This window comes from Leptonychotes weddellii, chromosome 5, assembly GCF_054177405.1.
Source record: "Leptonychotes weddellii isolate Sample4059 chromosome 5, ASM5417740v2, whole genome shotgun sequence".
NCBI classification, from domain to species: Eukaryota; Metazoa; Chordata; class Mammalia; order Carnivora; family Phocidae; genus Leptonychotes; species Leptonychotes weddellii.
The window spans coordinates 25,469,278-25,481,612 of NC_138373.1; the positions used below are offsets into that span (position 1 = coordinate 25,469,278).

Here is a 12,335-nt window from a genome sequence, read left to right on the forward strand (position 1 = left end):
CTTTGAGGGAAAACAGTTCTTGTCCTAGCCTCTAAGACTTGCTTTCAACTGAAGAGTGCCACTTCTTCCTGGGGCTAGCCAGGTGTAATTGGAATGGACATATTTGATGGTTGGCAGAGCCCCGCATTGGTTTCTTGGCTATCAGCGTGCATGGGCGGGGCTGGGGGACTAACTGGCTTCATCGAGGGACCTCCATGCTTCACGTTCTCTAGATATTTTCTCTTGGTCACGTTTGTTTCTTGGGAGAAGAATCCACCAGTGTTCTACCCGGGGACACAAAGTCTGGCTTCCAGAGCTCTGGGACTTGGCTGGGAGGTTGCTGCAGAAGAAAGTCTAATACTGGTCATGCCTTTCCTCTGGCTCTGGTGGAACTGATCATTTCCACTTTAATACGCTTCTGCTGGTCTGGGGGCAGTTTTCATACATATCATTTGCCTTCTTAGGGGTTCATTTCAAATCTGGAATGGATGTTAGATTTTATCAAATATTTTTCAGCATCTGTTGATGCAATCATGATTTTTTTCCTTTGATCTATTGAAGAAATACGTTGAATTTTAGATTTCCTAGTATTAATCCATTCTTGATTTCCACAGGTATTCTAGTTAATTAGCTAGCAGCACTTTTTTTTTTTTTTAAGATTTTATTTATTTATTTGACAGAGAGAGAGACAGTGAGAGAGGGAACACAAGCAGGGTGAGTGGGAGAGGGAGGAGCAGGCTTCCCGCAGAGCAGGGAGCCCGATGCGGGGCTCGATCCCAGGACCCTGGGATCGTGACCTGAGCCGAAGGCAGACGCTTAACGACTGAGCCACCCAGGCGTCCCGCTAGCAGCACTTTTTGAAAGTCCATGGATGTACGTCTATGGGGCGTAAACAGCGTAGCCCAGAGAAGTTCCATTCCAAAGAGTTTCACTGGCAAAAGCCTGGGCTCTAAAACCAGAGAGCCATGCCTTGGAGCCCTTACTTCTGCATCTTACCAACTTTATGGCTGTAGGCAAGTTTCTTGAGCCTCAGACTTTTCACTTGTAAAACGAGAGTACAGAAATGAAAGGTAAATCGTGGAAATGTTTTGAGTATTAGCTGAGTTACCCGACACATAGTCAGAGCTCAGCAAATATTAGGGGAAGGATATTTCTGAATGAAGTGGATGCCTGCAAGAGCAGAGCAATTTGGTAACCATAGATGTCAAAAGACAGTGTGTAGATAATTTTTTGAGGGTGAGCTACAGCTTTAAAGAACTATATTTTAAATCAAATTGTCAGCACCTGAGAAAATACACATTTCTCTCCCAAACTTTTTATTCACCATTTTATTTCAAACACCAGTTACATATTAAATTATATTATTAAAATTAAATAAAGAAAATCTATTTGGATGAAACTTTCATTTCTTTCCCCAGGAAATTACTATGGTCCCAAAGAAAGAAGACTGTAATGAAATAAATGGAAATTGAATATTAACTTTTTGGGTGAATTTATTCTGAGTTAGCAATAAATCCAAGGGAAAGAACTGAAGAATAAATGTATAGATTCAACTCAGTTAAAATACGGATGCATTTTAGATTTTATGTATGTGTGTGTATTGTATTGATCTATATAACATATAGATCAATGAGTTTGTGCTTTGCCAATATGTAGCACATAGAGTATGTGTGAATATAACTGCAAAAACTTAATCTTGATTTGTGTGCATGTAACAATTAGTATGCTTTATTATTTTTGTTCTAATTGACTTGCATAAGTACAGATTTCCACCTTGATGGAATCAGTAATAGATCATATAGGCTTTGTCATCTTTTCATGTGCTATTCTCGAACATAACTCCACAAATATAGATGGTGTTTACCATCTTTTTGGGATGTGAACAATTGCTTGTTTATTTTGATGAAAGAAATAAATTACCTTCCCATAACATCAGAGCGAGTTCCTAATCTTGTTAGATAATGAATTTAAAAGACTCCAAAATGATTCAAGACTACTTAATAGCATCTTAATTATCTCACATCATTTCAGGAAAAACAAAACATCCCCCTGGGGTATACTTTGTCTTGGTAGGAATAATGACTGATGAAGGTCTAAGGAATAGGCGTGTATCCGTGTAAGAGATTCTTTAAAAAGAAACACAGCTGAATCAGATCGGTTGATTGGACTCTGGCAAAGTAGCTGTTTGGAGGAGAGAGTGGAAACATGCATTGCAGGAGGAAGAGAGATGATACATGTTAGGGACAGAGTAGACAAAGCCAGTAAAGGAACTGGTTTCCTCTCTAATAGAGCAAGATTAAACAGTTTAATTATTTGGGAAGAGTTTCCCTTTCAGGGTGAGGAGAGGAAAAAAGTGGGAGAAAGCCTGCCCAAAATTGAATGAGGAGGGGAGTGAATCATGTTTTAACTCAAGCTCTGAGCCTGACAGACACACCACTAGGACCCAGACACAATGGCTTTGATGTCACTGCTTATCACTGCAGATGTGCGAGCACACAAGAAACCAAGTGACATGTGAAAGTGTAGCTGATTTAGAAAGAGTGGGATCAAACTCAGCAATCAGAACAAAAATCACCTTGTGAACTAGAGGTGTTGCAAAAGATGGGAAAATACTCAAATTTTAGAATTTTTCTAAATTATATTGTAACAATTCTTCGGAGCATTACATTTGGAAACATTACATTTGTGGGTGGTCTTACAGAGGAAATAGGTGGAGATCCAAAGGATTGTATGGAAAGAAAATACACAATGGGTAAATTAAAAATCTGCAATGGACCCAATTGTCTATTTATGGGTTGTTTATTGCAGAAAATGCAACCAGTGCCATGGGAGACATGCTTAAAAATGTCTCCCAAAATTCAAAGGAAGAGGACAAAGACATGAACACGGACTTAAGGGAAAGATAAAAGAAATGTAAAACAGAGGGAGAAGAATGTGAAGAATTTCAGAAAGAACAAACAGCATATAGAGAAGGAATAATTCAAATGAATAATAGAGATGCCTTTTTTTTTTTAGCTGAATAAGTAAGGACTTACATGCTAAATTTATGGTTTACTGAGCACAGACCAAAACAAACTCATGAAAATAGACTAGTGAAGAGTATAACCCACACAGCATCAAGGCTAAGAGGGTTTTATGCTTGATTTTTTCAGAGGTATCAGTAGAAGGGGTTTGTAGAATCACAACAGTACCACCATATGGTCAGTGACTGTAAGGTATACCCCAATTCCAGAAGGCAGAACCATGTGCTGAAAAGTTCATCTTCAAATCAAACAGCCTTCTCTGATGAAATGTTTGAATTTTGAGGAGAAGAAAAAGAATATGATGGGCATTCAGACAGGAAAAAAAAGACTACTTACTAAGAAAAAAAAATACGGCTAAGATTTTTCTTATCTGCAAAACCAGTGATCAAAGACAATGATATGGCTCCTCTCTTGTTCATGTGGAAATGCAACAGACAATCTCAGACATGATCAAGATGTATACTTTTAACATACTCTTCCTGAAAGTATTTGCCATCATACTCCAGAAAACTAAGAAATGAATCAAATTATGGAAATTAAGAATGTGGAATTCATGGTATAAAATAATTGCTTGCGGGCGCCTGGGTGGCTCAGTTGGTTAAGCGACTGCCTTCGGCTCAGGTCATGATCCTGGAGTCCCTGGATCGAGTCCCGCATCAGGCTCCCTGCTCAGCAGGGAGTCTGCTTCTCCCTCTCCCGCTCCTCCCTCTTGTGCTCTCTCTCTCTCTCTGACTCTCTCTCTCAAATAAATAAATAAAATCTTTAAAAAAAAATTGCTTGCACTAAATCTAAATTAATCTTGCTAATATAGCTATAAAGCAAAGCAAATATTTTTAAAAATCTTTCAAGAGAAGCATGTGGGGTGCCTGGGTGGCTCAGTTGTTAAGTGTCTGCCTTCAGTTCAGGTCATGATCCCAGGGTCCTGGGATAGAGTCCGGCATCGGGCTCTCTGCTCAGTGGGAAGCCTGCTTCTCCCTCTCCCACTCTCCCTGCTTGTGTTCCCTCTTCACTGTGTCTCTCTCTGTCAAATAGATAAATAAAATCTTTAAAAAAAATAAAGAGAAGCATGTAATGTATAAATGTATTAATCAGGGATCTCTAGAGAAATGAAACCAATAAGGTGTGTGCATGCACGTGTGTGTGCATGTGTGTATGTTTATAGATCCAGGAAAGATCGAGGAAAGCCTATGGTACAATTTCAGTCCAAAGGCTGGCAGCCTAGAGATCAAGTAGAGTCGATAATGTAGATAAGGTCCAAAGGCAGTCTGTTGGAGACTTTTCTCTTACTCATGGGAAGGTCATTCTTTTTCTTTTTCTTTCTTTTTTTTTTTTTTTAAAGATTTTATTTATTTATTTGAGAGAGAGCACATGAGAGGGGGGAGGGTCAGAGGGAGAAGCAGACTCCCTGCTGAGCAGGGAGCCCGATGCGGGACTCGATCCAGGGACTCCAGGATCATGACCTGAGCCGAAGGCAGTCGCTTAACCAACTGAGCCACCCAGGCGCCCCATTCTTTTTCTATTGAAGGCTTCTATTTAAGCCTTCAATTGATTGGATTAGTCCCCCTGACATTATGGAAGACAATCTGTTTTACTCTATTGATTAAGATGTTAATCTTGTCCAAAGTCACCCTTGCAGAAGCACCCACAATAATGTTTGACCAAATATCTGGGTACCTCATGGCCCTATGAAGTTGACACATAAAGTTAACCATCACAGCAAAGGCAAGGCAGAGGATCACAGGGGAAAAGAGGAAAAAATGAAACAAGATGAAACCAGAGAGGTAGACAAACCATAAGAGACTCAATCTCAGGAAACAAATGGAGGGTTGCTGGAGTGGAGGGCGGTGGGAGGGATGGGGTGGCTGGGTGATGGACATTGGGGAGGTTATGTTCTGTGGTGAGCACTGATGGACATTGGGGAGGTTATGTGTTGTGCTAAGCACTGTGTGTTGTATAACACTGATGAATCACAGACCTGTACCCCTGAAACAAATAATACATTATATGTTAATAATAATAATTTAAAAAGTACTTTAATGATGATAACCAAGATCTACGATGACAAATCATATCAATAATGCTGGGAAACACTGAGAAGTGGAGTGAAGGAAAGAAGTACATACAGTGGTGTGCTGGTAAACCAATTCTCTGCAAAATAAGTACTGTGATGTTGCCAAATGTTGAGGTGGGAAGAGATGTGTACAATCAGCTGTGTGAGCTAGTAAAAGATGCCTCCTGCACACTCTATCCATGCATATGTGCGTATACACTGAATTTTCACCTACTTTACCTCTCATTCATGCTTCGTTTTTGATTTGCATTTGTCTGATAGATCTTCCTCTATTATTTTAAGCTTCGTTTTTGGTATATATATCTTAATCAAAATAGAGATTTATTTTTTAAGACCTTATTTGAAATTCCTAACCATTTGACAGGGAAATGTAACCCATTCATATTTATTGGCACAATCAGCATGTCTGGTCTTTTTTTTTTTTTTTTAATTTGAGTACTGTGAATACAGTGTTACATTAGTTTTCAGTGTACAACATAGTGATTCAACAAGTTTATACAGTATGCTATGGTCACCACAAGTGTGGTTACCATCTATTACCATTCAATACTATTACAATACCGTTGACTATATTTCCTATGCTATACCTTTTATTCCCATGACTTATTCATGCCATAATTGGAAGCCTCCAACTCCCCTTCACCAATTTTGCCTATCCTCCAACCCCCCTTCCCTCTGGCAACCATCAGTTTGCTTTCTGTATTTACAGGTCTGATTCTCCTTTTTGTTTGTTTTTTCATTTGTTTTTAGATTCTACATGTAAGTGAAATCATATGGTATTTGTCTTTCTCTGACTTACTTCACTTAGCATAATACCCTCTAGGTCCATCCATATTGTCACACATGGCAATAGTTCATCCTTTTTAATGGTGAAGTAATATTCCATTGTGTATATTGGCATGTTTAGTCTTATATCTGATATTTTGTCTTATGGTTACTGATTTTGTACTTCTATCTTTCAAAAAATTGATTTTCATTGCTTTTTCCCCCCTTCTCTATATTCTTGAGGGTTTTCCAAGTTCTCTATAACACAATTTTCTACAATATTCTTTCTGTTTTAAACTATCTCCAACTATCTCCAATGTGGATTTTAATTATCCTATTAGGGTTAGATTTCCTTGAATTCTTTTAAAATTTTATTTGGCTTTTTTTTTTAACACATTTTTGCCTTCAACTCTTGTGGCTTCCTACTTGTGTTTCATAGAGGAATCTTCATTTTCTTCCTATTTGTTTATCTATCTGTCTATCAATTGATAAAAATTAGTTGCTATTTACCAGTAAGTATTTTTAAAAAATTTTGTTTGTTTCTTTTAGAAGATCATTGTTAAGTTCTGTATTTCCTCCAAGTCTTGGGTAATGTTCTCTTTCCTTATGCTTTAGTACCTTTTTATAGCCTCAAATGTGAACCATAATTTTAAGGAACCAAATCTTTGCCTCATTTAATTAACTATTCCACCTAAATATTTCTGATGGATAATAAGATCTGTGATAGTTTATGACAATGTATTTTAGGTCCTAGTTGCAGAGCACTTAAAAGAAAGTACATTCTGTGTGTGTTTTGAAGTCCTGGTATAAAAATAGCTTTAAAACAATCCATGATCTATACAACTACTTATTTTCATCTACTGAGAAGAAAGTATAGATATAAGAGAGATTATTAGAAATTTATATAGATGGACTCTCTCTCCCTCCCTCTCTAAAAAAAAAAAAGAAATTTATATCGATGGAAAATATTTGGTATAAAAATGGCCTCATTTTGTTAGTAATATTTATTAAATCAGAAAAATTAAGTTTTATTTGAGGCTTTCCCAATACCCAAATTAAAGTTTGATATTTTAATCTGAATTCATAAGATTTAGGGTTTTAAGAACAAAAAAAAGCACTTTAGATATTTACAAATTTGTTTAGTGAAGAAATCTCAAAAGAAAAGCAATGCTTATTCACAGTTCTTCTGCCTCTTTCTGCCTTTCTCAGGAACAGTGAATTTTAAGTGCATTAGCACCAATATCTATGCTCATATATCAGACTTAGCAAGCCCCTTGTAAAAGTGGAAACGAATTCATATAAGATGTATGCAGTTTTCCAAATGTTGTTTGTTTCTAAGTGTTCCTATAGAGAAATGTGAGAGGTGCCTATTTTTACAGTCTTAGAAGGCACATACATTTTGGGCTCCGGGAGTGAGAAACACCTGCTGGTGTAGAAAGAGCCAAAGATACTCTATCAATATTCCACAAGAGCACCTGTGCTGAGAATTAGTCAGTTTTTGCTCTCAGATACCCTACTGTGTGATTCTCCACAATCGTAATTCCTTCTTGGTGCCAGTGTGCAGGCAATGTGTGCTTCATTAATAGACTTAGCATTAAATATCATTATTCTATATCTGGAGGAATTTCTGCCAACATGCACTTGGTGAATGTGACCCAGAAGTTCCTCTCAATTCGCTGCTTTGGGGTAGCTCAGTATCTAAAGTGGCAGTGGGCTCTGGGGAAGGAACATGGACTTCAGTCATGTACATCTGGACTGAGGTCCAGCCTTGCTTTAATTAACAGTGTGGCCTTGGTAAGTCACATGCTGCATCATTTATTAAACAATTTTTCTTAAGTCGGATTCACCAGGAATAGAACCTGAGCTGAGGATTCCCCTGTATATCATGGGGGAGAAGTTGGAGAAGCAGAACCACAAGGAGTAATATGGAAGGAGGGACTTATTAGAGGGCTGAAAACTGGAAGAACTGAGAAATTATAACCAGGAACTACTTATTCTGAGTCTCTTTTGCCTTATCTATAAATTTGGGATAATGATACCTTCTTTTGAAACGTGCTAAACAGTGCAGAGTGGGTGCTCAAAAAAGTAAATTTCCTTACACAGCTAAAGCAGGCTCTAGGCAAAGCCATTAACTAGGTCAGTGGCTCCCAGAATTTCATTTTACAGACTGACACAGTAACTTTAAAAAATGGGGAAAGTTATGGGCAGCTGCCAACCTTTTATTTTGCCAAGTTAGGACATTAGATAAGCAATTACTATGATTACTATCAAGTCATAAAAGAAATGACATTTTAAAACAAAAAAAAAATGTAGGAAGGCCATTTATTATCGTCAATCTTAGCAATAATGAGGGATCGTGTTGTCAATTCAGCTTTATAATGACATGTTCTTTGTTTTTCTTCTTTTACCACAGTTCAGTGAACAATGTCATGAGCAGGCATTGGTACACAAGTGCATTTTGAGAACAACTGAACTGTGTTGCACCTGAGTGTGTCTCCTTTCCACTCATCTGCATCCCTATTCCTCTCTGCTTCCTCCTCACTGGTTTGCAAGAATTCTGTTGCCTTTTTTTTTTTTTTTTAAAGATTTTATTTATTTATTTGAGAGAGAGAGAAAGCATGAGGTGGGGAGGGTCAGAGGGAGAAGCAGACTCCTCGCTGAGCAAGGAGCCCGATGCGGGACTCGATCCCGGGACTCCAGGATCATGACCTGAGCCGAAGGCAGTCGCTTAACCAACTGAGCCACCCAGGCGCCCATAATTCTGTTGCCTTTTTTCCCCCCTCTTGGGAGTATCCCACCGTGATAATCACTACTTCCCATCCTTCCCCTCTTCCTGGACAGAGAAAAGACTACATTTCCCAGCCTTCCATGGTTGATAAAGCCATGTGACTAGTTCTGGCCAATGGGTTGAGGGTAGAAGGGTCATCTGACACTCCTGGGTGAAAGCATTTAAGAGTCAGTGTGTGCGGGCGCCTGGGTGGCTCAGTTGGTTGGGCGACTGCCTTCGGCTCAGGTCATGATCCTGGAGTCCCTGGATCGAGTCCCGCATCGGGCTCCCTGCTCGGCGGGGAGCCTGCTTCTCCCTCTAACACTACCCCCTCTCATGTACTCTCTCTCTCTCATTCTCGCTCTCTCAAATAAATAAATAAATCTTTAAAAAAAAAAAAAAGAGTCAGTGTGTGATTCTCCATGTTCTTTCTCCCTTCACAGAGAAGCATCTATTGAAGTGGAAATGCCATGGAAGTAGCTACCACATGGAGGGCAGCTTCCCCAGAAAGCTGCCCAGACTTCGAGCTTTGCAGGAACAAGAAATAAACTCATGTAAAACCCCTGAGATTTTGGTGTTGCTTATTACTGACTGCAGCATAACTTGGTCCGCTAACTAACCGACGCCAGCATCAAGAGCCGATGGACACAAGCAAATTCACATCCGATTTTGTAAATAATTACTACACAGAAATTACTGTCTGGAAAGAAAGTAATACATGATTTTCAGTTTTTTTTAAACTCCAATATTTTCTTCTCTCCGATCCATACTGGGAAGCTATGTTGAATTCTTCCATTAAAGATCTAAATTAAAATCACATAAGTTGGTGGAAAAAAATTCAGCCATCCTTGCATCTCCTTTATTACTGACCAAATGTGTTTTTAAAGCTGCCTTTTTTTCTGGGCATTCTCAGAGAATCTGGATAAATATCTTCTGTCTTGCATTTTCTCCTGAGTCTTGTTATTCTTTTAATGTTCTTATTATATAAGGTGCCAGGTAAATACAGCATGATATGTTAGTTTAGGTTGTTTTCAAACAGTGCAATCGACACTCCTCTTGTTAACTTGATTCAAGCAAGCAACCAAGACCATTTGGATATATAGATATAATTAAATTGTTGATTAATTCTTATTTGTTCTTTAGGCATATATGTGCATCTATTGAATTCTGGCCCTTGTAAAAACAGATGAAAGATGGCGGATGTGTGCCTGAAGTTCAGGATGCCTTGAGGTCATGGAAAGGACTTTGGGTTTGATTCTGAAAACGGGGGCTGCCTTCTCACATCCTCATAAGTAGCAAGTTCTGAGAGTCATCCTAATTGGACATTGAAACATTCTGGCTAGAGGAATAGAATGGTGTTGATTGGCCAGGCCTCAGTCACATGCTAACTCCTGAACCAATCCAAGGACAGCCTGACTATTTTTGTTAATAAAGTTTTATTGGAACACAGCCACATCCATTCGTTTAGAGTGTTGCCTATGGCTTCTTTGAAGCTGCAATGGCAGAGTTGAGTGATTGTCATAGAGACCATAGGGCCCAGGAAGTCTAAAATGTTTATTGTCTGGCTATTTCTAGGAAACAGTTTGCCAACCCCAGGGCCAGGGATGTACTAGTTTGCTCTGGCTGACATAACAAAATCATAGACCAAGTGGAGTAAACAACAGAAATTTACAGTCTTATAATTCTGGAAGCCAGAAATCTGAGATCAAGGTGTCAGCAGCTTGGTTTCTTCTGAGGCCTCTCTTCTGGGCTTGTAGATGGCTGTCTTCTCCTTTTCTTATAAGGATGCCAATCATATTAAATTAGGGCCCACCCTTTTAATGATCTCATTTTAAATTAATTACCTCTTTAAAGACCCTGTCTCCAAATACAGTCACATTCTGAAGCCCTAGGGGTTGGGAGCCCAACATACGAATTTGTGGGGGAGGTTGGTGGGTGGGGGGACATAATTCAGCCCACAACAAGGAGAATATGGGCTCTGATTACTTGTGGCTGGGTCACATGTTCCACTGGGGGGGGGGCGCTGAGAATGGGGAGAGGTAATTTTCAAGTGGAAACCAGGATGCTACCACCAAATTATAGGAGAATGGATGCTGGTTGGTAAGAAAAATTGTCCAGTGATATATTACCATTGCTTTGAATCCTCTAGAAGAGGAAAATGTATGGGTCCACTGGAAAGACTCTCAAGAGTAAATTCATGTTTGGCTATGGAGGGAACTGACGCACTGTAGAGATAATGAATCAAAATAATATCTTAGAGGACAAAATATATACAACTATCTTTAAATGCAAAGTAAATAGCAAAACCGAAATCCATAAACACAAAAACATTTTTTTTTTTTTGCCACACAATTTTGAACGATTGTCTATGAAAGGTCTGGCATTAAAGATCAAGGGAATGTGGAAAATGTACAAGATAAAGCACTCACAAATTGAGGATTTACATTAATCACATGGATCTCTGCCAGGACCTGGAAGTCCATGTTAGCAAGTTAGCAGTGGTTCTTACAATGGTAGACATGGACGGGCATACTGCCAAGAAAGGAATAAAAAAAATCAGGCAAAAGGTACAGTTTGCTATGTCTCGGAAAGGAATTCGTGAGCCAAAAGCCAGAAAGGAAAAAACAAGAATGACTCAGTTCCCAGTGGCTTTTTTCCTTCACAGTCTCTATGAAGAAAATCATCCAAATAAATTAGGAATGAGCCAGTGTAGGTGTTCTCAAAGTGTATTTCCCAGAGCATCAGGATCAGCATTACCTGGGACTTGTTAGCAATGCAGATCCTTAGGCTTTCCCTCAGAATGACCAAATCAGGAATCTGTTTTAACAAACCCTCCAGTGAGTCTGGTGTATGCCAAAGTTTGAGAATCACTGAACTAGTGAATTCACTCACACTCAGAGTGAAATCTTTAAAGCGAGCGATTGCTGTATCAGTTAAGATAATGTTCAGCAGTGGCATATAAAAGAGAACCAAAATAACAGTGGCTTAAATATGATAGATGTTTATTTTTCTTATATATAGAAGTCCAGAGGTAAGAGTTTAGAACTGGTAGTGTGGCTTCATGGCCATCAAGGACCTATATACACACACACACATATACACACACACATATATATATATTTTTTTGCTTCACTAAAATGTAGGCCATCATAGTCAAAGTGCCTCATGGTTCAAAATGGCTGCTGGAACTCCTGCGATCACATCAGCTTTTCCAAGCAAGAGGTAGGAAGCAAGGGGGAAAGAAAAACAGTAATCTAGATGAATCAGCCTTCTTTAAGAAGCCTCCCTGGAAACTCTATCCAACAACTTATTCTTATATAATATTGACTAACTCTAGTGGTGATAGAGGTCAGGAAACACTCCTTCTGCTGGTCACATTGCCATGTGAAATAAAATTGGGGTTCTTTTAGTAGAGAAGAGAAGAAATAAAAATGGGAAGGCAGTTAGCAGTCTCTCCTACAGTTGCAAAATGACTCAGCCTTAGGGCATGGTAAGCGGGAGTGGGAGGTGTGTCCAGGGAGGAGGATAGCAGTTCTCCTTCTCCTCACTTTCGCAGAAAGGTAATAAAGATTTGAACAGAGAAATTCAGAGAAGAAGTTTTCGGGGAGAATTCCGGACCTGAGGTTGGGCAAATCAGATCAAGAGTGGGGAGGATGGTACCTAAAGGATTTTGCCACTTGTGTTTAGATGTGGCTTCCTTTTGCTACTCAAAGGAAAGCCTGAGCAGTGA

At 39.1% G+C, this 12,335-nt stretch overlaps 1 protein-coding gene across 1 annotated transcript in view; it reads right to left on the minus strand.

The window, feature by feature from the left end:
• The window catches only part of ERCC4 (ERCC excision repair 4, endonuclease catalytic subunit), a 34,878-nt gene extending 23,790 nt beyond the window's left edge, over positions 1 to 11,088 (minus strand). The window contains exon 1 of the mRNA XM_081818878.1: positions 11,035 to 11,088. Within this exon, the coding sequence (XP_081675004.1) occupies positions 11,035 to 11,088 (54 nt within the window). The remainder of the gene's footprint in view (positions 1 to 11,034) is intronic.
• Positions 11,089 to 12,335: the final 1,247 nt, after the last annotated feature.